We start from the raw sequence: 25,430 nt of genomic DNA, 5'->3' as shown, positions 1-25,430 counted from the left end.
CAGGAAGGGCTAAACACCAGTCCTTGGGGCAAGAGGACTGGGACGCCTGGCCACAGGACTGCCATGGGAGGGGAGATAAGGAGCCAGGCTGTAGGGGGTGGCCACAATGCTTAATGAGTGTGTATCACCTTTTGTCAGACACCTGAGGACAGATCCTGGCACAAAAGCTTTAAGCTGCTCTGGTGGCACAAAGGGGGACTTACATGGGCCTGAAGAGAGCAGCTAGAGATGCTCTGGGGCAGGCTTCCCTGGGTCTATACCACCCCTTCTCATACAGGGGCACGGCTAGAACATGCTGCATGGCCTGGTGAGCCTGGCTGGTTTGACAGCCCCTAGCAAGCACAGGCTAGGTTGGAGCCCCATTTTCAATCAGTAATAAATGGATCATTTTTTAAAACACCGGAAAAAGTGCCAAAAATTGACCTCAACAACTATGGCAAAAAAAAAATAAATCTCATTTTGAGGGGGAAATAACTTGAAAAAGTTTCAACTGGCTCTTGAAATAGCTTCCTCATAATATTGCTGGGATGCTCTAGACACATGGGAACAGGCAGTGGCTTTGTAGCTGTGTTGGTCCCATGTGAGACAGGCAAGGAGGGGTGAGTAGGGTGACCAGATGTCCCAATTTTATAGGGACTGTCCCAATTTTGGGGTCTTTTTCTTATATAGGCTCCTGTTACCCCCCTCTCCACCCCATCCCGATTTTTCACACGTGGTGTCTGGTCAATCTAGGGGTGAGGTAATAAGACAGCCCCTCATGCACCTTCTCACTTTCTAGCCAGGCCTTGCTAAACTTGCTCAAGAACTGTTAAGCTACACACTAGATCTGTCTGCCTGCAGGTGAGCTCAGGAGGGCAGGTGGCCTGGCCTGGAGAAGTGGGCTGCATTTGACAGCCCCGGCCTACTCTCCGGGAAGAGTCAAAGCCCCGTTCTAAGGCAGGGGCCAGGATGACAAAGTTAGAGGATTACGCATCATCCAAGGCACATTCCCCACTGCTGGCAGGGGCTCTGCCCCAAAAGCAGGGGCAATTGCAGCCTCGACGCAGAGCCCCAACTTCTGGTTAGTAACATTAGTTGCATTCAGCATCCTGCAGTGAAGACAGAGGCAGGACATGTAGGCCCAGTGCAATTTCTGCTCTCTGGGCATGCACAATTACTGGAAATTTTCCCTTTAAAGTGTCATTAGAGTTAAGAGTCAACACCTCCCCCGACCCCCATCTCCAGGAGACAATCATGACTCAGCCCACATGTGGCTAAGCAGTGTCAGCACTGCACCTGGCAGGGTTTCTTCACACCCCTGAGGTGAAGAGACTTTTAAATGCAGGTTTTGAGCCTGCAGGATCTAGTGTGCGTGCTGGATAAAACATATCCTAGTTGTGGCCTGGGGCACAGGCAGTCACAGGCTCTGTTCCTGACACGCATACAGGATGGTTGTGTAACACAAAAATGGCAAAATAACATCTCAGGTGAAAGTTCTGAGTAGCATGCAGCAATCCTCCCTGGCAAATAGCGAACTCAAGCCCCACGTGCCAGTTAGGTCTTGTATTTCGGGCAAGGGTGTGGTCTACATGGGTTGCAAGAATTGCCAGTTGCAAACTCTGTCTCTCACATGGTGAAAATACCTGTACCAGTTGGCAGACTTCTCCTAGAACTGGAAAAGGCAGCATGCTTCATGAGCGGGGCCAGTTCTGGCTTTGCAGGCTCGAGGTGCCAGCTGAACCACTCATTCCTGCGGTAGTGGGGATAGGTTTGGGACCTGGCCACTTCTAAGATAACTCCTCATGCATAGTTGACAAAGTCCTTGCTCCAAGGCCGAGGTGCTGGAGTCAGTGCAGCAAAGGTCACAAGTTCCCATCCCAAAGATGCTCTGGCAACGAATGTGACAGGGGACTTTTACCCCAGGTAAGAGGCTGCTTGTAACCAATGCACAAATTTCTTTCCGTGAGAAATGTAAGGCTGAGTTGCTGGCATAGGGCATGACCGGGGGCTAGGGGAGGCTGCGGGCTCTGTTCCAGGACACACACGTACTGGTTATGAAAAGTGAAATGTGTCCTTTTAAATGTATGAAGAGCTGTGTGGCCTGACTGGCTCACCTATGACCACAGGGGTAGGGCTCCCGCTTCTGAGGCTAGAGGTCATGGGGTTAAAGCCTGTATGTCCATGGCTTGGGTATGAAAAGCACTGTACCTTTCTAGTTTGCAAGAAACAGCTGTTATAGCAACAGGGCCACACATTTACCCTAATTGTGAGCTCAGCTGCAGGGAATGTGGAGCGGAAAGGCCATCAGGCTCCCTCAGCAGGACTCCCATCCTTTGCCCAGGGATGCTGAGTCCTTGCATCATGGTGCAACTGCACTGCGATCAGAGCTACCTGACCATAGCCACATGAATGGAAACTCCTGCTGGAAACCCAAGATGTCTTCCCTGCCCTCATGTGCCCCCGTCTGCCCCTCTTTTCCTCTCTCTGCTTTCCATGTGATCCTAAGGTCATCTGTACCACTTGATGTTAGCATAGTGTGATGTCATGAGATAGCATATCCAGCTCTGCCCAGCTTGAGAGGGTCCCAGACCCCAGACGAGCCAGGGTAACTGCTGTCATGACTGACCTGCCAGACCAGAGCATCTGGCTGTAGCTGACCTGCTTCCTGAAGCCCTGGGAACATCAACAAAGCTGTATTTCCTCCCCTGCCTCTCCGTCCATCAGGAAAGGTGATCATTCTTAACGCCTTGCAATTGATCAGCAAACCAAGCCTGTCCCCCCCTCTCTGTGCCCCCAAGAAGGGATGTCCAATGACATAAGACTAACTGGTATCATGTCTCTTTAAATGGGAATTTGACAACCAAAACCTAACTTGGTTTTACAGACTTTCCCCAGTAAGTGCCTTATGACTTGTTTTAGCTCCTTTTCTCTTGTGTATCCCCATCAATGACTCTCTAGACTTTAGAATTTGTTTCTATTGTTTGCCATTACACAGGCTGAAGCCTCTGGTTTCCAAATGCTGCCCCCTCTTTGTTTAAAACTGTTTTATGCTTATGCTGAAATGAATGTTAGTCTCTAAGGTGCCACGAGTACGCCTGTTCTTTTTGTTTAATGTTTGACAGCTTCAGGGTCACATTCATACTTTGGCTCTTTAGGCCCCATATATTCCATGGAAATGATTACACCACCTCTCGAGGGCAAACAAGAGGGTGAGTTCAGCCAGATTCAGAAAGTAAGGGTACAAAGGTACAGTGTGTAAAGATAATCCTATTAGTTGCTTTTGTTGAGTCTCCTGTATTTTGAGATAATTGCTTCATTTACTAAGTGATAAGGATGGCAAATACTACCATGCTGGCATGAATCCAGAGCTCTGGTTACCTGTGTAAGTCTCCGTTGCAAACTCCACCAGGCAAGGCCATGTGATTAATGTATTTTGAGCCTAATGGGGCATGTTGGAATGCTGAGGTAAAGAGGAGATAAAACACACCACACAGACTTCTGGTAAATGCTGCTTTATTGGTCAAACTCTCCCCCCTCCAAGAAAGCAAAAATCAGGCAACTATCTAGGCAAATCTCCCCGCCCCATGAAAAATACAGATCTGTAATAAAGCCATGTAGCTACAGAGGAGCCTACAGCTCCTCTAATTCAGCATCAGCTTTGGTAACAAACTTCTCAAAGTAAGTAAGTTAAGAGTAGTTTGAATTCTAAAAGGCACATGGCAGCTTGGACAATTCATGAGCTACCACCTCATCCAATTCTGGCTGCTTATTCAGCAATTCACAAAGCCCAGCTGTAGCTACTTTGATAATCTTTGTCACATTGTGAATCATTACTTGGAGTGATGTATCTCATGGGAGGATGGGATCTTCCTTTTGAAGCCTTTTCCACTCTGCCTCAGCACCAATATTATATAGGAGAGACCCAAGAGAACAAGCATTCAGCACTATTACAAATCCATCATCTTCTTCCACATGTTTAGCAGTTCTCACTGGCGGAGACATTTCAGTTTTCTAGCTATAAAAAGGTGTGTGGAGTGAGTACCAAGTGCAGCCCAACTGCTTTCAAGCAGACAATACAAGGCTGCTGATTACACGGCTTAACAGAACCAGCATCTGCCATGACACTAGTCAACTCTGAGCCAGCCCCAGGAAGGCTCCCTGAGAAGCTAACACCAGGCACAGCAGCTGTCAGTTTAACTGTTTGACAACTACTCCCTGGAGCAGCCTCTGTGCGTGCTCCCCATCCCATGCGGGTCACCCCAAGGCGAAGGGCTCTGCTAAAACCCCATCATCGGCAGCCTGGTATCTCTGCGGCGGTGACATGCTCTAAGGCTGTGGGGTGTAGCGGAGATACTTCTTGCCCGAGGGGAGTTCCTTGGCGAAGACTCCTTCAGGAAACAGCTTTTTGGCCTCGTCATCTGGGATGCTGGGAACAACCATGACACTGTCTCCACGCTGGTAAGAAACAGGGAATATATTAGTGAAGCAGAGAAATCAAGGGACTCTACAAGGTGCCTCCACTAAGAAGACCCCCCCTGCCCCTTTTTTATTAAGGCCTTAGTCACCGTATACACTGATGTGTACATGCCACCCTCAACACCAGTGTAAAACTTCACCAGCTACAAAAGAGGTGTTACCCCTGCTGAGGCAGAAGTGGAAAATGAATATACTCTTGTGCCCACTGTGCCATATTCAGATGTGCAGCAAGACGTCCGGCTGCCATGAAGCCTCTGGGACATATTCAGCAGTGACTTGAATGGAGATGGGCTATGTGCGAGAGAGGCATCAGTAATGTAACTTGGACCAATTCGGCAGTCAGCCGGCGCACAGAACAAGTATCACTGCAGCAGCAAAGGAGAGAGGTGCAGCCAGATAAGTAATTTACAGACGGGTGTAAAGGGAAAATAGGGGGACTTCATCTTTATGCCTTTGCCTGCCACTTGTCTTCCAACCAGGGAACATGTTACACCAGCTTGCTGATCAGTTCCTATGCGACAATACAGCTCACCTGGTCACCACCACTGATCTGCTCACAAGGAGGAAGCTGACCCACTGGGTTAAGAGTGGAGCTGCAGTGATGCAGTTGCGCCGCTGTAAGCTCTCTAATGCAACCATTCCAGGCCGATGGGAGGGAGCTCTGTTGGCTTAACTACTTCACCCCTGTAAGCGTGGTAGCTGAGTTAGCGGGAGAACTCTCCCACAGACATTGCATTGCCCACTTGGGTGCTTAGGTCCGTGTCACTTATGTCACTCAAGGGGGTAACTCTGTCACACCTAAGTGACATAAGTTATACTGCAATGAGTGCTTGTGTACCCAAAGAGGGTAGAATTTTCATTAAGCCCCCCAGCTTTTGTGAATTCCCCTCTCAAAATAAAACTTTCACAAAGCCACACACCTCAGGCCCAGAGAAGCAGCAAAGAAAACCTTTCCCTTTGGTCCTTTATGGACAGCCCAGCAATAGGAGCAGTATAAAAACATGCTCCTTTGCATGAATGCACAGGGAACTCCTGCAACATCAGTGTGAAGCTGAAGAGTCAGGAGGTGGAAGTGCAGTCAAAGACACGAGTCCTTTTTGGAAGCTTAGCTGATGCTGTAACACCATGTAACAAACCCAGAGTCTATTGAGACTTCTACCACACTCCCCAGCTACAGGGCATTTCACAGCAGCAGTGAGGAATGAAGCAGGAGGATCGGAGTTCTAAGATGTCAGCCTCTATTAAAGCTAAAAGCAACACTCCATGAGCAGTACAACTGTGTTACCCTTAAGCAGTCCTGAGTCCAAGGCCAGTGATGAACTCTAGCTAGTTCATTAAGACAGTAACAAGTCAGAAGGATGCCCACAGCCAGATGGTGGATTTCACCTGTACCAGAAGATCTCACTTTAATGAGGCAGCAGTTACCCATAGTGGTACTCAGCTGGGTTTTAAAGAGAGTGCTTCATAATTAGCATGAAAACAGAGTCTTCCCAGTATTATGCAGATCAGGAGAGAGCTGTTTAGTTTAATCATGAAAAGCTATGAAGATTTTTCCATTAGGAAAAGGGACCTAGATGAATCTATAAGATACCATGGATCAAATGAGACTTCTCTTTGATGCAGATAACATATGCAAGCATCAGAATGGTCAGCTTCTGTAGGACACCATGGGTTTCCCTCCTCAGGTTAAGAAAGACAAAACTCCTTTGTGGGGTGTCACAGTGATGGGCTCTGGAGGATTCCAGATGCTTTGTTTCTAAGAGAGGTTTTTCTGAAACCAGGGCAGCACTGGGCTCTGTAACTGGCAGAACAATTCTGCTTATCATGCACAAACAGGAGAAGAATCCAGCTCACTCTGCCCCAACCTTGCAGAGCCCACACTGATAATAAATTACTGCCTCTCCTTCTGTTATCTCTAAACTAGCCACGTATGACTGTTAACAAGCACAATGCAGACAGTGCTGTTGTTACTGTTATTTTCCCACTGTTACCACACCTCTCAGCAGATCTGTGTGGAGAAAGATAATTCTGTTCCATAGAGGACTGTGCTATTTTGAATCATAGATTACTAGGGTTGGATGGGACCTCAAGCGATCATCTAGTCCAACCCCCTGCTCAAAGCAGGACTAATCCCCAAATGGCTCCCTCAAGGGCTGAACTCACAACTCTGGGTTTAGTAGGACAATGCTCAAACCACTGAGCTATCCCTCCCCCCCCCATGAGATCTGGTTTGCTCTGGTTAGGAATTAAAACTCAGATTTTCCACCCCAGGAAATGGAGTCCCAGCCCTGGGGCAGTCTGCAGGCCTGGATTCCGTTGCAACGTTGATGAAATTGGACTATTGCAACAAAAGTCTGATTTTGCCAAATCAGCAAATTCTGATGAAACACTCATCTGAATTCTCCCAGGCAGCTCTACTTCTCAGCCTCATGGTGTTCTCTTAGCATGTCCCAGGACTGCAGGGATTCCCACGATCCATGTCTCTTAGCACATCCTCTGTGTGATAACTACCTAAATTCACTTTGAACTGAGAATGGGCACAGAGGCTCTAGGACAGGGGCGGGCAAACGGCTTAGCCTGAGGGCAGCATCGGGTTTTGTAAATTGTATAGAGGGCCGGTCAGGGGAGGGGGTCATGGCACAGCCCCCATTGCCTAGCTGCACCCCCCCACCTCCGGGACTCCTGCCCCATCCAACCCCCCTGTTCCCTGACAGCCCCCTGCTCTTCCCCCGCGACCCCTGCCCTATCCACACACACCCATTCCCTGTCCCCTGACCACCCGCAGATCCCAACCACCCCATCCAAGCCCTCCTCTCATTCCTGACAGCCCGCCTGGGACCCCAGCCCTATCCACCCACCGCTTCTCCCTGTCCCCTGGCTGCACCCAGAACCCCTGCCCCTGACTGCCCTGTCACCCCATCCAGCACCCCCCTTCCTGACTGACCCCCCGAGAATCCTTGCCCCCCCATTCAACCTCGTTCCCTCCTGACCTCTATCCACATCCCTGCTCCCTGACCACCACCCCAAACTCCCCTGCCTTCTATCTAACCCCCCCATGCTCTCTGGTCCCTTACTGCGCTGCCTGGGGCGCCAACGGTTGGCGGCGCTACAACCATGCCGCCCGGCTGGAGCCGGGCCATGCTGCCGCCACCACCATGCAGCTCAGAGACCGGGTCAGGCCGGCCTCTGCAGCTGTGCTGCCCCAGGAGCTCATAGCCCCGCCACCCAGAGCATTGCGCCAGCGGCGGAGCGAGCTGAGGCTGCAGAGGAGGGGGAGCAGCAGAGGAGGGGCCGGGAGCTAGCCTCCCAGGCCAGGAGCTTGGGGGCTGAGCAGGACGGTCCCACGGGCCGGATGTGGCCTTGGGCCGTAGTTTACCTACCTCTGCTCTAGGAACTGTCCTTCTCTACACCCAGAGCTGCCCTACAGCACTGGGTTGTAGCTCTATAGATATTTACCTTCCAGTCCACTGGGGTAGCAACCTTGCTCTTTGCAGTCAGCTGAAGGGAATCCACTACTCTTAGGATCTCATCAAAGTTTCTGCCAGTGGTTGCTGGGTAGAGGATTGACAGTTTCAGCTTCTTATCTGGGCCGAAAATAAACACCTGAATAGAAGAGACACATAAGGAGACACTCTGGGAATCTGAATAGAAGAGTAACCTGAATTTACATCAGCTACAAGCATTTAACAGCTTCAGGTAAGCCACAGTTCCGTGAGACAGGTATTCTAGTACTGATATTCTCCCTCTTCCATCAACAACCCCACTGCCTCCTTCAAAGCAATCCCTGCTCCATCCTTCCTACCCCTAATCCCTATGCTCTCCCTCTTCTGAAAGGCAGTCCTGGGTCCTGTCCGTTTTAGACTGTAAGCATTCAGGACAGAACAAGGGCTATTTACATTGATGACCCTAGGTTTTATAATAAACATTCTCATCTCTTTTAGAGGAAAGATACAGCCACATACAAAGGAAAAGTGGCCATGTGCTCTTATGCATTATCTGATATTTCAGGTGTGTGGTTTATTTTACTGTGTGGAGCATTACTGCCGCCTCTCTCTGCGGATCCCTACCTTGAAAGGGGACAACAACAGTCTTTTAATGCTAGTGCTGGAGGGGAGAAGGAACGTCACAAAATGGACTTTAGGCATCCACGGAGGCCCTCCGCCCCTGTTTAGTTCCACTCCTTGCCCATTTGAGATTCCAGACAAGGAGTGTTACCAACCTGACCATGTTCTCAGCAGGACAAAGCAGTGCAGGATCAGCATACTAACATGCTTCTGGCTCCTGACCAGCATCACAGCTGGGCTCCAACGGAGGGTAGCTACAGCTAGGAGAGGGATCACCCACCCAAACCCCCACTGGCAAACCTCAGCATTGAACTGCTTCGAAGATCTGCCCCATTCTCCAGCCAGGCAGTTACTCTAGTCACTCGTATGCAATGGACCAGTTATTTAGGCTGCTGCACTGGGGTAGTGTGCTAGTATAGACAAGGCACTGGGGCCTTAAGCGCAGTGTTGTCCAACTCTATTCAGGCCCACACCTGGTTTACACCAGTGCCCCATATGCAGCCTGAACTCACCACACGTGCTGTCAGCGGCAGGCCCTCCTTGTCCCGCTCGTCTGGGTCCAACATGCCCAACTGGATTGAAAGGTCCCGCTTCGCATCGGCAATTACGGGAAAGGGGAGCTTCTCTGTGGGCTCATCACCGTTGTAAGCATTGATGTCCTGTAGCAGGAGCGGAGAGGAAGCACAGGCATGCTCAGTGCTTTCTGAAGACTGAGATGAAGGGGGAAAAAAGTTCCGTCCAATTTTCCTAGCAACCCCTCAGTATTTCAATGTACGGATTAACATGCTATGCCTGGGCAGAGGCCATGAGGATTCTTGGCTCAGGCTACCTTAGATTTCTGGGGTAGGGGATTCTTTTCTAAACAAGATTTTGAATTCGAGTCCCATTGCTGTGGTTACCCACTAGGAGTGATGTTAGCAGAGGACATGAGGGCGGATATGTGGAGATACAGGGCTACAGTGTAGAGAGAAAATGTCTCTTAACTTTTACCGTTACAGGTATTTGCTCCCTCTCCCATCACTCGCCATCACCTACAAGTCCACTCAGTCCTACCTCTTATTCTGCCAATCGCTAAGACAAACAAGTTTGTTTACATTGATGGGAGATAATACTGCTTGCTTCTTGTTTACAGTGTCACCTGAAAGTGAGAACAAGTGTTTGACTAGCACTGTTGTAGCTGGCATTGCAAGGTATTTATATGCCACATATGCTAAACTTTGTGCGTCAGCCACCATTCCGGAGTACATGCTTCCATGCTGATGATGCTTATTTAAAAAAACTTAAATTGGCGCACTATTATTTTGTGACTGTACTCCTTGGGGACGGGGGGAGACTTGTATGTCTCCTGCTTTGTTTTACTGTATTCTACATGTATTTCATGTTATAGCAGTCTTGAATGATGACCCAGCACATGTTCGTTTTAAGAACACTTTCACAGCAGATTTGACAAAACACAGAGAAGGTACCAATGTGAAATTTCTAAACACAGCTACAGCACTCGACCGAAGGCTTAAGAATCTGAAGTACTGTCCAAAATCTGAGAGGGTGGAGCATGCTTTTAGGAGTCTTAAAAGAATAACACTCTGATGCGGAAGCTACAGAACCCAAACCACCAAAAAAGAAAATCAAGCTTCTGCTGCTAGCATCGGACTCAGATGATGAAAACGAACATGCGTCACTCAGCACTGCTTTGGATCATTATCAAACAGAACCCGTCATCAAAATGGACGCATGTCCTCTTGAATGGTGGTTGAAACATGAAGGAACATACAAATATTTAGCATATGTGGCACATGAATGCCTTGCAATGCGAGCTATAAAAGTGCCATTCAAATACCTGTTCTCACTTTCAAGTGACACTGTAAACAAGAAGCGGGCAGCGTTATCTCCTGCAAATTGTAACCAACCTGGTCCATCTGAGCGACTGGCTGAATAAGAAGTAGGACTGAGTGGACTTGTAGGTGCTAAAGTTTTACATTGTTTTATTTTTGAATGCAGGGTTTTTTGTACATAATTCTACATTTGTAAGTTCAACTTTCATAGTAAAGAGATTGCACTACAGTACTTGAAGGAGGTGAATTAAAAAGATTTTGTTTTTTACAGTGCTAATCAAAACTAAATATAAAGTGAACACTGTACACTTTTTGTATTGTAACTGAAATTAATATATTTGAAAGTGTAGTAAACTACCATTTATTTAAAAAAAATTGGATTTCTATTATTGTTTAACAGCACAATTCATCTTTTTAATTGCTTGACAGCCCTAGTTTTAAGTAGTACAATGCAATATTAATCAATCACACTTACAATATGTGCTGAAAGAGCCCACATTTGGGGCAGAGTTTTTGTACTGGAGCTCAGATAAAGAGGGCTCACTGATGATGGATGTGAATCATTCTGTACATGTGATTCCCTGGGTCTCACCTCTGATCATTAAAAAAAAAAAGGTCCCATTACACACAGCTAGAGTCAAATTTAGACCTGTGGTAAGCAGATACAACACATGCCGACATCAGTAACACTTGTACCACTGAGATCAAAGGTATGTTCGGCCCCTGTTCTTTAGTGGGTGGAACTTTGCTCTCTAGCCAAGACCTAGATCCAGCAACGAGACCCAGAACAATTTACCTCACTATCCTCAGTGCTGGCTGGCTAGGGTAGAAACCACCAAAAGAGTGCAGACTAAGTCAGATTCAAATGGAAGATGCAATGCACATTTTCTGGGGAAAAAACTGCACCGTAACCACCCCACCCAGCATTAACCAAGTGGTCTACCCCATCACCCTGGCAGAGAAACACACAATTTGATATGCTGTGGTTTTGAAACACAGTGAAGAGATTATCTACAACTAGAATCGGTGAGATTGCACCATGACTGTCCAGTACTAATGTAGGACACATCGGTTCCATGCCCTAATCCAAACCTGGCCTAGTCAGAGTCTATTTTCTGAGCAGAAACATTTTCTCAAGGGTTGAGTTTGGATCTGACCAAACTGTTAGTCTGTCAAGTTCTTTCCAAGTCCAATTTAAAAATGTATTTATATAGTTTGTGGTGACTTGCTTAGTGTTCGCACAGCATATTAAGAGCAGAGCCACTGTGCCAATTAGCAGAGTTTGTAGAACTGCAAAAAGTCTGAGGCAAACAGACCATGTTTTCCCAGAACAGCAGCTCTCTTGCTACCAGCACTGAACTATTTCTCTCGTTGACATAGGAGTCTCCCACACAATATCATGATGTGCCATCAGCGTAGAGGGCCATTTATACCCTAGTCTTTCTGCCCTGCCATTTACTAAGGGCAGGACAGTCTGGCTTGGGAGGAACAGGAAGGGCAGAGATGCCACTTGTTAATAGAAGTGACTACTGGGCAAAGCTTTCCTAGTGAAGTAGGCATTTGTTTTTCAGTGGCCAGTGCACTGGTCCCTATGTGACTGCTGATCCTTTGCTTATGTGTCACAGCCAATTCTTTATAGCCATAAGTCTAATGTGGTGGTAATTTCTCAAGAATACTTTAAATTTGTTGGTTTGGTGGCCAAACAAGGTGGAGACCTGTTTTGGTTTCACCCAAAACAAAATGCAAGTTGTTTTTTGGATAAATTGAAGTGAAAAAAATTCAAGTTTGACCAGAATCTAACATTTTGTTTCATACACAGTATTCTGTTTGATGTTTTTATTTTTAAATATAAACTAAAATTAAAAAACAAAAAGAAGTTTCCCTCCAACAGAAACTCCTCAGCAAATTAAACACCAATTTGTGAAATGTTTGTCCACCTGAATCTGTTTTTTGTCTGAAGGATTTCAACCAGCTCTACTCCTAGCACATTTCTGTTTTACTGCACCCACAACAACTGTTCAGTGGTCCTTACCTAAAAGGTCTGCAAAGGCTCAGTTTCAGTTTATCCTGAACTCCTCCTGCTGCATATCGATGGAGATGATAGGAGCACCAGGGTGACTAACCCAGCTGACTTGCTTGTTGGGTGTAAGATCCATTTTGATAGCCAGGCAGGAGGCGAGTGTGCAACTTAGGAGCCCACACTACCTTTCTGGAGACTTTAGGAGGTGGTGCAGGGCACAGGATTGGGAGTCTGAGACCTGGGCTCTATTTCCTGGTCTCGCACAAGTCACTTAACCTCTCTGGGCTTCAGTTTCCCCAGGTGTGAGTTAGGTATGTTTGCCAAACACTCCACAGCTTGAGATCTATTGGTGAAGTAGGTGATCTACACTAACCCCAGTTTCATGGAGTATGAGTGCTCTCTCTCTGCTCAGGGCTAATCTCCAGCCAAACCCTTTCAGATAAACTCATGAGGAATGACAGTGCTGTGCCACCGCCCATGGCTGGTTCTTTGAACTCCATCACAGGCGTGCATCTACTGAATGGCATTTGTGATTTATATCCATGACATTTCGATGAGGTTCCTGCCTGTCACGGGTTCCAACGGATTAAGACACAAGCAGGTCATAAGATTTCCTTATGATCTCTGGCAAGTCAGTGCTCAGAAGACGAAACCAGCCAATATACTGCCTCTCTGAATCCACACTAAGGGCTGTATGAGCCTCCGGGTGTTAGAAGAAGTTAGTCTTTGTAAACAGACCTCGATGTATTTAACAGCTCACAGTCATCCTGTGATCAACAATGTGATGCGGCTGTAAAAAAAGGCTAATGGAGTCCTAGGATGCATCAGACGAGCTATTTCCACTAGAGACAGGAAAATGTTAGGGTACGTCTACACTGCACGATTATTTTGAATTAGCTTAAACCGATATTACAAAACAGATCTAATAAAATCGGTTTAGCGCGTCCACAGTGGGATCACGAAATTGATTGTTTGCGTCCATGGTCCAAAGCTACCATCGATTTCAGGAGCGGTGCACTGTGGGTAGCTGTTCCTCAGCTATCCCATAGTTCCCACTTCCGGGTTGAGAGCACAGTGCCTGATGGGGCAGAAGACATTGCCCCGGGTGGTGCTGGGTACAGCCTCACCCCTCCCTTTGTGAAGGCAGCAGACAACCCTTTGGCGCCTTTTTCGCGGAGTGCATTGAGCAAACGCCATAGCACAGCAATCATGGACCCTGAGATCACAAACGGTATCCTGACCGTTGTCAACACCTCACGTACTCTCTGCCAGCAGCATTCAGTACACAGAGGGTGACATTTACAGTACTCAAGGAATTATTTATTTTACTTCTCTTTCACGTGCTGGGGGGGGGGAGAGACTGACGAGCTGTTCCGTGAACCACGCAAGACACCGTGTATTAAGCTACAGACATTGGGCGCTCAGCCAAGAATGCAAATAGTTTTCAGAGACTGCTGTGGAGACTGGTAGCTGTAGTCCTCATTACCCCCTCCCTCCCTCCATGAGCATCCGTTTGAGTCTCTGGCTTCCCGTTATGGTTGTCACGCACCGCTGTGTATCCTGGAGTTTATTTTTCAAACGCTTTGGCATTTCCTGTTCTTTAACGGAGCTCTGATAAAACAGATTTGTCTCACCATACAGCGATCAGATCTAGTATCTCCCGTAAGGTTCAATGCAGGAGCTACTTTTGCATTTGAACTGCATCGCCACCCGTGCTGATCAGAGCTGGACACGTGAAAGCAGGAAATGTCATTCTAAAGGTCTCGGGGCTTTTCCTGTTTACCGGCACTCCGCATCCGAGTTCGGATTGCGGACCAGAGCGGTCAGTGGTGCACTGTGGGATACCTCTAGGAGGCCAATAATGTCGATTTCTGTCCACACGAACCCTAATCCGAGTTATCACTTTCGAATTTAGCGCTACTCCTCTCGTCTGGGAGGAGTTCCGAAATCGATTTAAGGAACCGTTTAACTCGATATTAATGACGACGTCGTGTGAACAAGTACAGCGTTAAATCGGTATATCGGCCATTAAACCGATTTAAAGTCGCAGTGTAGACCTGGCCTTAGTATCATTATACAAAGCACTGTTAAGACCTCATCTGGAATACACTGTGCAGTTTGGTCTCCTATGTTTAAGAAAGATGAATTCAAACTGGAACAGGTACAGAGAAGGACAACTAACCTGATCTCTCACAAGGTAGCTTTTCCATTCCTCAGGAGACTCAAAGAGCTTGGCTTGTTTAGCCTAAGCTAACAAAGACTGAGGGGAGATGATTGCTCTGTATAAATACATCAGAGCGATAAATACTAGGGAGGGAGAAGAGTTATTAAGTTTAGCGTCAATGTGGACACAAGAACAGATGGACATAAACTGGCTTTCAAAAAGTTAAACGCTTGAATCAGACAAAGGTTTCAAACCATCAGAGAAGGGAAGTTCTAAAGAGCCTTCCAAGGGGAGCAGTGCGGGCAGAAAACTTAACTGGCTTCAAGACTGAGCTTGATAAGTTTATGGAGGGGATGGTTTAATGAGACTATCTACAATGGCATATGGCCCATCTGCAACTGCAAGTAGCAAATATCCCCAACGGTTGGTGATGGGACACTAGATGGAGAGGGCTCTGAGTTATTACAGAGAATTCTTTCCCAGGTGGCTGGATGGTGCCCACCTGCTCAGGGTCTAACAGATCGCCATATCTGGGGTCGGAAAAGAATTTCCCCCAGGTCAGACTGGCAGAGATCCTGGGGGTTTTTTGCCTTCCTCTGCAGCATGGGGCACAGGTCACTTGCAGGTTTAAACTAGAGTAAATTGTGGATTCTTTGAAACTTGAAGTTTTTAAACCATGATTTGAGAACTTTAGTAACTCAGCCAGAGGTTAGGGGTTTACAGGAGTGGGTGGGTGAGGCGCTGTGGCCTGCAATGTGCAGGAGGTCAGGCTACATGATCATGATAATCCCATCTGACCTTCAAGTCTAAGAGTCTAATCAGAGTGCTGCTCAATAAAGGGATTTAGAAAGCTCACTGAACAGACTGTTCAATCCAGAGCAAGAGAGTCTCCGGATTTAGAGGTTTAGGCACCCAGCCAGTCAAGTCCTAACTTTCCTCTTTCATACCCACTCACCATGAGAGTCATCAGGAAGGTACTGGCTATGCTAGTCCCTGTTTGGTGGTGTGCTGTCAGTCACTTATGACTGGCTTATTCTCTTTTAATTAAAGGATTGTGCTTTTCTAAACCATCGTAAGTCCCCAAGCACTTCATGAAATTCTGTATGAAAAAAAGTGAACTGGCTCCATGGGAAGTCCGGAGGGTAAACTGCCAGTTTCTCCAGTTTATTTTTAGCAGCAAAGTCCCAAGATTCAAGTTTACTCCATAGCCTGGTGTCATGTGCAGTGAGCAGTTTAATGGATAAAGACGTGGCTTTCTGGACTTTCATCTAAGTCTATGAGGCACTTGGCAGGAGTCCAGAAAAAGCTTCAAGAGAATGATTTGGTGGCTGCAGTCCAGTCTAGAAGGAGCAGCCTCCTGCATTACAACTTTCACTGTGTTTGGCATTTGGAGAGCAAGGGCTCATTTGACAATAAATGCCCTGGCTCGCCTGGAAAGAGGTCTCACCCATTTCTAGATCTGGGCAGCCCACCACTAACGTAGTGAACCAATAAAGAAAGCTGCTAGATGGATTCATAGGCATGCAGCATTATCCTGCATCATTCCACAAAGCTTCGAAGCACAATAGTCTCTCCATCAAAACTGAAAAACAAAATTAAACTCCACTACAGCCATCTCTACTGTTTTAATATAGGTAAATATTCTTGTGTCTATGACACCCCCTGAAATGTATCCTGTTTAGAGCTGCTGACATTTCCCAGAAATAGTTCTACTGTGATATTTTCTCTTTCCTCACCTGTTTATTGAAAGATTATTAGCATGATTATTTGTTTTGAGAGATCTGCTCCAGAAGGAGTCAATCTTTTTCATGCAAATACCCTTAAATGAGAGTAAAACAGGAAAAGCAGAACAGAAGCAGCAATATCTAAGACAGAACCATCTCTAAACAGTTCACAGAGGTTCAAAATTATTTTAAGTGACTCATCAGATACATAACTCTAGATCAACCATGTATCTTCATTCAGAAAAACTGGGCCCAGAGGAAGAATCCACAGGATTTAGTTATGACTTCTGAGAAGCTAAGTCATTCCAGTCTTTCCGCTACTGCCACAGAGCTTCATAAAAAGTAACTGCAATCTGCACTCTTCAATGCAGTGAAACAATCCAAGACACTTTTAGCCCCCTTATAATCTGGTATTTCCCTGTGTCCAAGTTAAAATAAGCAGGTGTCACTGAAGTGAATGGCAGTAGGCTTTTCTCACCTGAAGAATCTCAGGATAGTTGGGCTGAGACAGTAATGAAAAACAAGACCATAGATGCCTGCTATGGTAATAGTAGCATTAGTTGTTGGTGATCACTGAAGTGATCATTTAGCTTGGGGAAGAGAAATGAAGATCTCACTTTCTGAAAGCTATTTTGTCACTTGCTTATATCAGCAGATTATTAAATACTGAAATTTTCCTACTGCTCACTTAATTGAAAGACGAAAATATTTATTCACTCTGACTGCATATAAAGAATACTACACCTTGTGAGAAGGCGGGCAAGTTATAACCTGACTGATGCCATTATAATACTAGCAGAACAAGCTCTGCTGGTACAAGAGGGAAACTTCACTTCTGCATGTATAAAATGGGACACTTATTGTCTAGCAATTTGAACCGTAATTTGTATACTCTCAGCACCTCTTCTCCAGTTATCACAAAGCTCTTCAGAAGCATTAATCAATTCACATTGGGCTGGACAGGACCTCAAAAAAACAGTCATCAAGTCCAGTCCCATGTGCCGTGGCAACACCAAGTAAACCTAGACTGTCCCTGACAGGCATTTGATCACCATCCTCTTTTTAACAGCCCCTTAAATTAAGCTCTGAAATAGGCTTCCTAGGGAGGCAGTGGAATCCCCATCATTGGAGGCTTTTAAGAACTGGTTGGACAAACACTTGTCAGGGACGGTCTAGATTTACTCGGTCCTACATCAGTGCAGAGGGCTGGAATAAATGACTCACTGAGGTCCCATCCAGCCCAACATGTCTATGGTTAATCCAAAGAGAAGTTCACTGGATAACAGTGGTACAGATTGAGAAAACTGACTCTTCAGCAAAGTTATGCTCCTTCTCTAATCCCCTTTTGTTTGATCCAGTTAAGAAAGAAGCTGCAATTTAAAGGGCAATCCTTACTTCATAGGCCTCAGTCTAGGATTTCATGCAGACTGCCTTTGTCCAGATGGACAATGACCAGCTTACATCTGCACGTCAGGGTTTGCTATCTCTTGCCATTAAAGCTCTCTGCTGTGTTCAACAACTGAGCAGTGGTCTCTTGGGGCTTTGCTCCTGGCTTGTTATTTCCAGAAGAGTTTACCTGTGATCACCCCGGTTCAGTGCTCTGGGTCTCCAGCATTACCCTAATCACTTCTCTAGTTCTCCTGGGATCTGTCCTGGCATTTCAACAGTTTAATGACTACAGGAACATAGACATGTGAATTGTCTCCAGTATCAAATGTACAAAGATGATTCCAAAACAATCAATCAGTTGTCTTTGCTTCTGGTAAGAACAGCCTTCCGTACTTTGTAAGTTAGATGCTGATAAGAAAGAGCTGTGATTGCTGACTGTTCTCTGAGGGCATCATTTGGTTCCCATATACATTAGGAAACTCTTTCCTGTCTAACTCCTAGTTTGAAGTAATTTTATGCTGTAAGAATGATTAGGATGGCACAAACAGTGGACTATGCCAAGACTGATTAAGGCAGCATTAAGGAAGGGACTACTATAAAGTCATACTCCAGACTCATTTCCATATGGTGGAGGCAGAGCCTTGACTTCAAAGCTTGACAATCAACCACTTGAAGAATGAAAAGAAAAAGGTGAGGGACAGACAGGGCAGAGCTGAATCAACCAAGTCACATCCTCTAATAAAATTACAAATATCTGCACTCTGATCAAAATACTGAGGGCACTGATCAGATGTGGGAGAGAGTCAAAACCAAAAAAAACTACAAGCATCAAAGATTTCTAAGACCCAGAACCTGGGGTGGAGGTAGAGTAGAGAAGGGATGAAAAGGTGTAGCCTGGCCAATTGTTTAACTACACTGACAGTTTGTTCTTAAAAATGTTCGAGACAGAATTTAGCCACATTTATTGTATAAATACAGAGCAGCACAATAGGAAAAGGGGACACACGTACCTTCCTTCTGGGAAGCAAATTCTTGCAGCATGTTCACCTTATGCAAAAGGTGTGCTTCAAAGACATGAATTTCAGATAATAGTATTTATAGTGTGATTTTTACAAGTTACAAAACTCTTTATACTTAATTAAAAATCCAACCCACCAGTTTGTACCAGTTCCTTAACTTGTTGTTCTGTTTCTTAGTTCTGTTTTAAATACTACATCCCAAACTAGTTGGGTGTAGATACAATCTGCACTAGTATATGCCATTCGTGTATTGTGGCTTTGATAGGCTTCCTATTTTCTAATGCCAAAGTTGCCTTCAGCTTTGCAGTGTTGTGGGATACTCGGCATGGGTGAACAGAATTGAAGGGGGAGCAGAGTACATTTAGTGAATATAAAACTTTCCAACACACATCTATTTATATTTTAATACCATACACATACCTATTAATGTGGTGCATACTACATGTACCATACGTATTGGCGAACGAGAATATGTCTGCCAGTCAATGGCTTTATTCCATTAGCATGCTTATGTTACAAAGCAAGACCAACTCTTCTGCATGCTAGAAATACAGGCACTTTTTCAGGGCTCCCTCACAGAGTTCCCTGCTACCACCTCTTCACCCCCAGCATACCTTACTCCAGGCGAGATGGTCACTGACTGTATCAATAGAGAGGGCTATCATTTTAACATTTCGCTTTCTGAACTCAGGGGCCAGCTTCGCTGCTCGACCCAGCTCAGTGGTGCAGACCGGAGTGAAGTCACGGGGATGAGAGAAGAGGATGCCCCATCTGAAAGGGAACAGAACGGAAGACAAGAACAGAATGAGCCCAGATTCTGATTAGGAATCTGTTAGACACACAGAGAAATACCCAGCTGCAGATGATATTTTAAACCTTACTAGCCGCGGGAATTAAGTGCGCTGTTCATCTCCTCATCAAGTGAGCAAGGAATTCCTTTAAGAGATCCTCCTTGTGTTGCCATCATTGTAAGAGGCTGAGGTGAAGCGAATCTTGCAGAATGAGCCTTCAGGCTTTTAGAACTCTTCTCCCCAATTCTCACTAGCCATTCTCATCTCCCTGTTTGGTCTTTCCACATTAGCTTAATGATGCCCACAGTTCACGTCACCATATCAAAACTAAAAAAAACTTTAAAGTGATTTGTCTCCAGTGGCTGCCACCTCTGCTCCCATTCTCCAGGACAAATATTGCTGCATTTCTTTTTCGAGTAGAATCACCATAAAGTTAACGCCGACATATACAGTACACATTAGACCCTTTTAAGAGCCACTGGAACAAGACTCTGCTACTAAGTCACCTGAATTAACATCCTGAAAGGGTCACTGATATTGTACAACCCCAATTACCACCTTACATGCAGTTTTCATCTAGTCCAGGGGTTGGCAACCTCTGGCATGTGGCTCACCAGGGTAAGCACTCTGGCAGGCCGGGACAGTTTGTTTACCTGCCTCGTCGGCAGGTTCAGCCAATTGCAGCTCCCACTGGCCGCGGTTCGCCGTCCCAGGACAATGGGGGCTACGGGAAAGGGTACAGGCTGAGGGACGTGCTGGTTGCAGCCTCCCACAGCCCCCCATTGGCCAGGAGCAGCAAACCGCGACCAGTGGGAACTGCAATCGGCTGAACCTGCTGACGCAGCAGGTAAACAAACTGGCCTGGCCCGCCAGAGGTTGCCGACCCCTGATCTAGTCAGTCATCTCTAGATGGGGACACCTCTTCAAAATAAGGTGATGGGTCTTGTCCTAGCCTGGTTTGTTATATTGAACCTCAGAATATTAGTAGTTACCAGCTGATGTGCTGTGATAGCTCTAGGTTCTGGTGTGATAAGTAATACATAGAGCTTTTTATCAATAGATATTAAAGTGATTTATAAAGGTGGTCAGTATTCCTGAACCTCTTTTATAGATGGGTAAACTGAGGCATGCAGCGGGGACATGACTTGCTCATGCTCACCTGTCTGGCCAGTGGCAGAGTTGGAGGGGAGTGCAGGGTCTCCTGCATCACAGGGTCCAGTGCTCTATCCACCAGGCCACATCACCTCCCCATTGATGAGCTGGGGAAGGACCGTTTAATAAAAAAAGGGGGAAATAGCCCACATAAACACTATTACAAAGAGTCTTCAAAGATGAAGAAATTTCTATAAGTATGACTCAATACTTAAAGAAGTGAGCATTCTTAGAACATTTTTAGCTAGGTAATGGGATCTCAACAACAGCTAAAAGTGCCAGGAGCTCATGCCATCAGCTCATTAGTAATCCCAACACCAAGTATATCTCAGATAAATCGAGACCCAAAATACGTACAGTACTTGCTACATAGCAATTTTTTTTTTTTTTTTTTTTTTTTTTTTACTTGACCCACAGTAGACATGAAACACATTAGTCCACACTAGCCTGTGCAGCCTCCACCTTATTTGATCTGCAACAGCAGTGTTTACCCAGGGACGAAACAAATTACAATTTAGCTCGTGTAGATCTGAATTACAGTGCATTTAGCATGGTTGTTAGTGGAGTTAATGGGTTGGCACCTTTTTATCACTGTATATTATCTGGTGAAAACTACCCAGCTAATTTGTAATACCACTGAAATATAAAAACTCGAACTGCTGAGTAGATATAAGGCAGAAAATTTTATCAATTTTCAAAATACGCCATGGGGAGCAACGTAAAATTGGAAGTAACTCCCAACTGCACTTTGTTTAAGGGCTGTCTCATGATTAATCACACTGTTAAATAATCATAGAATACCATCTTTAACTATTTTTGGATGTTTTTACATTTTCAAATATATTGATTTCAATTAAAACAGAATACAAAGTGTACAGTGCTCACTTAATTTTTTTATTAAAAGTAGTTGCACTGTAAAAAAAAAAAAATAGTATTTTTCAATTCACCTAATACGAGTACTGTGGTGCAATATCTTTACAATGAAAGTGCAACTTACAAATGTAGAATTATTACAAAAAACTGCACTCAATGTAAAATTTTAGAGCCTATGAGTCCACGCAGTCCTATTTCTTTTTCAGCCAAATACTCAGATAACCAAGTTTGTTTACACTTGCAGGAGATAATGCTGCCCGCTTCTTATTTACAATGTCACTTGAAAGTGAGAATAATTGTACTTATGGTACAACTGTAGCTGGCATTGCAAGATATTTACATGCCAGATGTGCTAAAGATTCATATGTCCCTTCATGCTTCAACCACCATTCCAGGGGACATGTGACCATGCGGATGAGGGGTTCTGCTGAATAAGGATCCAGAGCAGAGCTGACTGATGCACGTTCATTTTCATTATCATGAGTCAGATGCCACCAGCAGAAGGTTGATTTTCTTTTCTGGTGGTTCGGGTTCTGTAGTTTTCACATCAGAGGCCTGGTCTACACTACGCGTTTAAATCGATTTAAACAGTGTTAAATCGATTTAATGCTGCACCCGTCCACACTACACTGCTCTTTATATCGATTTAAAGGGCTCTTTAACTCGATTTCTGTAACTCCTACAAAACGAGAGGAGTAATGCTAAAATTGATATTACTATATCGGATTAGGGTTAGTGTGGACGCAAATCGACATTATTGGCCTCATTATTTTACAGTAGCTAATCCGGCAACGAGGCATACCGGCTCCCAGGAAATTGATGCTACGCCATTCAGACCATGGGACGCACCACCACCCCGAATTAAATGTGCCTAGTGTGACGCGCCCCAATCGACTTTATAATATCTGTTTATAAAATCGGTTTAAGGCGTAATTTGCAATTGTATCTGTAGGTGTAGAGCGGGCCATGAGTGTTTCTCATTTTAAGACTGTCTGAAAGCAATGTTTCCAGGCCCACCTCCGTGCCTCTCAGATTCCTAAATCTTGGTCAAGTGCTGCAGCTATCTTAGAAATCTCATATTGGTAGCCGTGACAAAAGGTCCTTACCCTAGCTGGGTGGGTCCATGCAAATGGGGGTACCTTAATTGGCAGATTTTGCTCACGCGTCAATGTAATCTCTGAACCTTACACAGTCTGGATCAACTCCTCCTGTTGTCCTGACAGGAGTGGGAGTTGGGGGGAACTCGGGCCCGCCGCTCCCCCTTGGTTATGAGGCCCCTGAATGGGCGGTTGGGTCCTATACCTCCGGGTTAAACAGCCAGGGCCCTATGGATTTGCAGTGTATAATAGAGCTTCTTGTAGCCAGCTGTGTGACAGTTACAGCCTCCCTGGGCTACTTCCCCAAGGCCTCCTCCAAACACCTTCTTTATCCTCACCACAGGACCTTCCTCCTGGTGTCTGATAACGCTTGTACTCCTTAGTACTCCAGCAGCACACCCTCTCACTCTCAGATCCTTGCGCCTCTTGCTCCCAGCTCCTCACAAGCACTTCCTGTCCTCTGGCTCCTCCCTCCTTGACTGGAGTGAGCTCCTTTTAAAACCCAGGTGCCCTGATTAACCTGCCTTGATTGGCTGCAGGTGTTCTAATCAGTCTGCCTTTATTGGTTCTAGCATGTTCCTGATTACTCCAGTGCAACCCCTGTTCTAGTCACTCAGGGAACAGAAAACTACTCAGCCAGTGACTAGTATTAGCTCTCTGCCAGACTCCTGTACCACAATGGCCTGGGTCTGTCACAGTACCTTCTTTGTGTTTTGTCAAATCTGCAGTGAAAGTGTTCTTAAAATGAACAACATGTACTGAGTCATCATCCGAGATTGCTATAACATGAATATATGGCAGAATGCAAGTAAAACACAGAATAGGGGACATTGAACTCCTTGGGGGAGAACTGTGTTACAAATTTAATTAATGCATTTTTTTAATGAGCGTCATCAGCATGGAAGCATGTCCTCTGGAATGGTGGCTGAAGCACGAAGGGGCATACGAATGTTTAGCATGTCTGGCACGTAAATACCTTGCAATGACAGCTACAAAAAGTGCCATGCAAATGCCTGTTCTCACTTTCTGATGACACTGTAAATAAGAAGAGGGGCAGCATTATCTCCTGCAAATGTAAACAAAACTGTTTGTCTGAGTGATTGGCTGAAAAAGAAGTAGGACTGAGTGGACTTGTAGGCTCTGAAGTCTTACATTGTTTCGTTTTTGAGTGCAGTTATGTAACAAAAATAAATCTACATTTGTAAGTTGCACTTGCATGACAGAGATTGCACTACAATATTTGTATGAGGTGAACTGAAAAATACTATTTATAATAAAAATATATACATTTTGATTTCAATTACAACACAGAATATAATATATATGAAAATGTAGAAAAACATCCACATTAATTTTTTTGAGTTAATTGGGTGAGTTAACTACAATTAATTGACAGCCCTACGTCCTTTGCTTATTTAGCTGACTGAGTGGTGCAGAATGAACTACACTCAAATAGTTTGTAGTCCAGTACAAATACTTGCAAAGGTCAAACGCTGACAGAGGGTAACAGGCTGAGGATTATGAAAACCCATGACTGTGCCTAGAAACCTAGCAATGGATTTTGAAGAATGGTGCACTTATAGGAATCTGATTTTATGGACATTCCCTTCTCTGGCACACACACACAGACAAGCTGGGGCTCCTGGCCAGCGTCTTGATCCTCAATAAACTATTTAAAAAAAGGAGGGATTTTTAGATTCAACTGCATCCAGAAGCCACCATCCTAAACAGCCAAATGAGGCCAGTATACTGCTTCTGCTGCCCCAGCAAACCTCAGTCTGTTCCATCCCCAAGTTCAGTCAGCTGAAAGGACACTCATTTTTATCTGACAAAAGCCAGATAAATTATTCTGATATGTAAATGTAATCCCTACTCCCAGACGAACCTGGATTTTTTTAAATTAACTTCCCACACTACTTAGATAAACTTTGTGCGCTTCATTTCCACCAGCACCACCTACCTATAACATGGGATAACGGTCTTATCCCTCCCTTGTAGCGTGCTTTGAAATATATGAAGCATTGCTAAAATAAGAACTGCATAATTTATAGATTGGGCCTGGAATGGAATCAATTCACTCCACCATTGCTCATCTTGGTATAAAAACTGAAACCCAAGTTTACAGAAAACTTGCCATGCAAGGATCTCAAAGGGTTTTTGTACACTTAAATGTTACAGCAATACAGCTGTGCTGCTGTAGCACTTCAGTGTAGACACTACCTCAGTAGATGTAGGTAATCCACCTCTCCAAGAAGTAGTAGCTAGGTCAACAGAAGAATTCTTTCAACGACCTAGTGCTGTCTACCTGGGGATTTAGGTCAGTATAACACGACTGCTCAGGGGGTGTAGATTTCTCACACTGACTGATGTAGTTAAACCAACCTAATATTCTAGTGTAGACCAGGCCAAAATACTGCAAATACGATAATGAACTGAGATCACACTGCTAAGAGGGAGCACTCATGTCACAGATAAGGAAACTGAGGCTCTGGGATAGTCACAGATAGAACAGAGACGAGAACCCAGTTTGATTCCTAGTATCCTACTATGAGTGCTAGAGCCATGGTACCTAGTCTGCGATAAGCTGAATATTTGTTTGATTACGAATGGAAAGCAAATACCCTTAGCTGTGCCCTGAGGCCTCTGCATCATCAGTCCTGCCGCCACCCGAGGGAAATGTGGTGCATGACCTCCCACAGCATCTAATACAGCCCCAAGAGCAGTGCCAGGAGCATTCCCATAGTCCTGTCCCTCCCCTTGGCTGTCTGCTGCCCTTTTGAAATAATACATTTGGCCCTCAGGTGGCAAGCTTTGGGCACTACGGCGACAGACTGTTTCCTCATGGCATAC

General features: G+C 45.4%; 1 protein-coding gene across 1 annotated transcript in view; it reads right to left on the bottom strand.

Annotated features, from left to right (window-relative positions):
* Positions 1-3,475: 3,475 nt before the first annotated feature.
* Positions 3,476-25,430, bottom strand: part of PRDX6 (peroxiredoxin 6) — a 31,563-nt gene continuing 9,608 nt past the window's right edge. The window contains exons 2-5 of the mRNA XM_032785248.2: positions 19,282-19,438; positions 9,032-9,178; positions 7,912-8,058; positions 3,476-4,434 (exon numbers count right to left, since the gene is read on the bottom strand). Coding sequence (XP_032641139.1) covers positions 4,306-4,434; positions 7,912-8,058; positions 9,032-9,178; positions 19,282-19,438 — 580 coding nt within the window. The 3' untranslated portion in view covers positions 3,476-4,305. The remainder of the gene's footprint in view (positions 4,435-7,911; positions 8,059-9,031; positions 9,179-19,281; positions 19,439-25,430) is intronic.

The sequence above is a fragment of the Chelonoidis abingdonii genome, chromosome 7, assembly GCF_003597395.2.
Source record: "Chelonoidis abingdonii isolate Lonesome George chromosome 7, CheloAbing_2.0, whole genome shotgun sequence".
NCBI classification, from domain to species: domain Eukaryota; kingdom Metazoa; phylum Chordata; order Testudines; family Testudinidae; genus Chelonoidis; species Chelonoidis abingdonii.
This window is presented reverse-complemented; position numbering and strand designations above follow the sequence as displayed.